Source organism: Nanorana parkeri, unplaced genomic scaffold (assembly GCF_000935625.1).
Source record: "Nanorana parkeri isolate BGI_ZX_2015 unplaced genomic scaffold, ASM93562v1 scaffold920, whole genome shotgun sequence".
Lineage (NCBI taxonomy): Eukaryota > Metazoa > Chordata > Amphibia > Anura > Dicroglossidae > Nanorana > Nanorana parkeri.
In genome coordinates this window covers 185,294-188,226 of record NW_017307188.1, presented here as the reverse complement: position 1 = coordinate 188,226, position 2,933 = coordinate 185,294, and the positions used below count along the sequence as shown (strand labels likewise).

At 50.3% G+C, this 2,933-nt stretch overlaps 1 protein-coding gene across 1 annotated transcript in view; it reads right to left on the bottom strand.

The window, feature by feature from the left end:
• The window catches only part of CLPP (caseinolytic mitochondrial matrix peptidase proteolytic subunit), an 8,623-nt gene that overhangs the window by 252 nt on the left and 5,438 nt on the right, over positions 1-2,933 (bottom strand). The window contains exons 5-6 of the mRNA XM_018566124.1: positions 1,485-1,672; positions 324-429 (exon numbers count right to left, since the gene is read on the bottom strand). Of these exons, the coding sequence (XP_018421626.1) occupies positions 324-429; positions 1,485-1,672 (294 nt within the window). The remainder of the gene's footprint in view (positions 1-323; positions 430-1,484; positions 1,673-2,933) is intronic.

Here is a 2,933-nt window from a genome sequence, read left to right as displayed (position 1 = left end):
TTAGAAGGTGCTTGTGTTTTAATAGGGCTCCCCCGAACCTCTGGCCTGGAATGACATGTCAACCAGTTTAATTACAAGATAAAATTTCACCACGCAATTTACGTCACCGCACCTTATAATTAACGGACATAATAGGAGAGGGCTTAATGTCACCTCTGTCTTTGTTGCATCACGGAATTTCCGGAGGACGGAGAAATAAAGACAAGCAGAAGGGATATTCGATCTCCGTTTCCTGTTGTAGCATCAGTCGTTCAGGCTGATATTTTTCTTTGCTCAAGTTCTTGGACCTAAGCCCCCTATGTAGTGTACGGACGTCAACTCACCGATCAGAGACAGCGGCTGCCTCGTGTGTTTGGCGTAAATCTCATTGATCTGTCTCTTCAGTTTCAGTATCTCCTCGGCCTGTATGGCGATATCTGTGGCCTGACCCTGAGAATGACACGCAGCAATCAGCATCACAAACCTGGATACAATGTCATGCAACAATGGCCCTTCCTGTACCTTATAACTAGGGACGCGCCGATACCGGTTCTTCTGTAGCAAGTACCGATATTTTTTTTTTTCAGTACTCTCCGATACCGGAAGTCCCATTAAGGAAGCCGGGCGGCGTGTAAAGACTCGCCACCCAGCTTCCCGATTAGGAGAGAAGCCGTCTTCATGCTTCTCCTCACTAGATGACGAGAAAGCATGGAGCCAGCTTTCTGGCCAATCAGGAAGCCAGACGCCATGTCACGATGTGACGAGGGAGCATAAAGCCGACTTCCCGGCCAATCAAAGCCGGGGGCCACGTCATTACATGGCGCCCAGCTTCCCAACCAACCAGGAAGCCGGTCAGCGAGTCATTACATGCTGCCCGGCTTCCTGATTGGCCTGAATACCGACTCCATGCTCCCTCGTCACAAGTGACGAGGGAGCATGGAGCCGGCATCCTGGCCAATCAGGAAGCCGGGCAGGGTGTAATGACTCACTGACCGGCTTCCTGATACCGGAAGCTCAAGTATCGGGCTAGGTATCGGAGCATTTGGGCGAGTATGAGTACTCGCCCCAAATACTTGTCATCGGTACCAATACTAGTATCGGCATCAGTGCATCCCTACTTATAACTATATACAAAGCACTCTGCGAAATCATACATTTCTATTCTGGACATGCGTTTGTCCTAAAATGGGTGGAGCTTTCAATGCTTGAAGCCCATCTCCGAGCAAAATTAGATTTCTACGATGGTGATTAGAGGGAGTTGGAGTTTAAAATTTGATTCTTTAGTTTTGGAGAGAGCGGGGAAGGATATATGGAGCTACCTTCACTTCCTGTCATGATGACAATGGTTTCACCAGACAGGAAGTGAAGGCAAATCTCCACATAGCAGTAAAAACTTGGTCTAAACCTTCCCCACACGTCCTCAGTGTATCCCTATGATGTACACAGGGGTTACAGTATCCCATAGATCTGGGTTTTAGAGGCCCGCACCCGTGCATGCGTCTCACCCTGGCTCCTCCGGACGGCTGGTGGACCATGATTCTGGAGTTTGGCAGCGAGTGTCTCATTCCGCTGGAACCGGCAGCTAGGAGGAGGGAGCCCATGCTGGCTGCCTGACCCACACACCAGGTACAGATGGGGTTCAGGATATACTGCATGGTGTCATATATTGCCAGACCAGATGTCACGGATCCACCTGTAGAGAGAGGCATGCAGACATAAATAACATTGCATAAGATTAATATTGGGACATCAAAGCATCAATCGTTTTGTATTAAAAGGAGAACTACGGGGTCAGGGTTTTTCCTCATAGTTCTCCTAAGGGCCCCTGTGACCCAAAGCTCAGAATACTGAGACGCCGCAGCCGGGACGGATGCCGACAATACTGTCTGGATCCACCCAGCTGCGGGATTGACAGCTGGCTCTGCCTATTCAGAGGCAGAGCCAGCTGTGCCCGCCCCCTCCCCCATCTGTTTCGCCAGTTAGCGCTGGCGGATCGGACATGGGGAAATCCCTGCTGGGAGCCGTGACTGACAGTCACGGCTCTCTGCAGGGATAGATCGAGAAGTGAGCAAACGACGGTATGTGTTCGCTCACTTCCCGATCTACTGAGCCGACCTGTGACAGTTTCATTGCCACAGATCGGCTCAGATTATGAGGCTGAGTGAAAATCACTCACCTCAGAATTCTCCTTTAACTTCTTCAAGCCCCTCAAAGTGACTCCTGTCCACCACATTGGAGAACCAAGCTAAAAGATTTGGTGGCGATTCTTCCACAAGCCGTTAGCTAAGCCCTGAAGAAGGACGAGGCCTGTCCCATGAAACGCATTGGCTGTATCTGATGTTCTTGTGTAATAAAGATTTTAAAGGAATTTCCAAGCGAGAGAATCACTTTTACTAGCCGCTCCTAACCCCATATCCAGGAGGTGATCTTCTGATGAGCCGTTCCCCTATTGTGATCAGAGAGGAACCAGATCCACACACTATACTTTCATCGCGGATTCACCTCCTCCAAGGAGAACACCAGAACCAACCCTCATTCCTACCATAAGGGAAAGTGAGGGACATAGTGCGAGGGAGAGAAGGAGGGAGAAAAGGAACAAGAGGAGAGAGTAGGAGTGTGAAAGTTCAAAAGAGAGGGAGAAAGAGAAGGGGAGTGGGAGAGAGAGAAAGAAAGAGGCTGGTATGTTCCCGGCCCCGTCTGGGATGCCATTAACATGTAATGACACCGCAAGCGGGTTCCACGTCTTTGACACGTTCTGTGAACACAGGGCACAACACACGTCTTTTCCTGAGTTGTCCGTGCGTTCAGGGGTAGCGATGGTGTAAAAAGGACTAACTGTGTGAGAGAGTAAGGCGGCGAAAGAGTGAGAGCGAGACCGGAGGGAGAGAGAGAGGGGCGGAATGTGAGAGAGGATAGGGAAGTGGGAGAAAAGAGGGGAGAGAGGGAGCAAGACC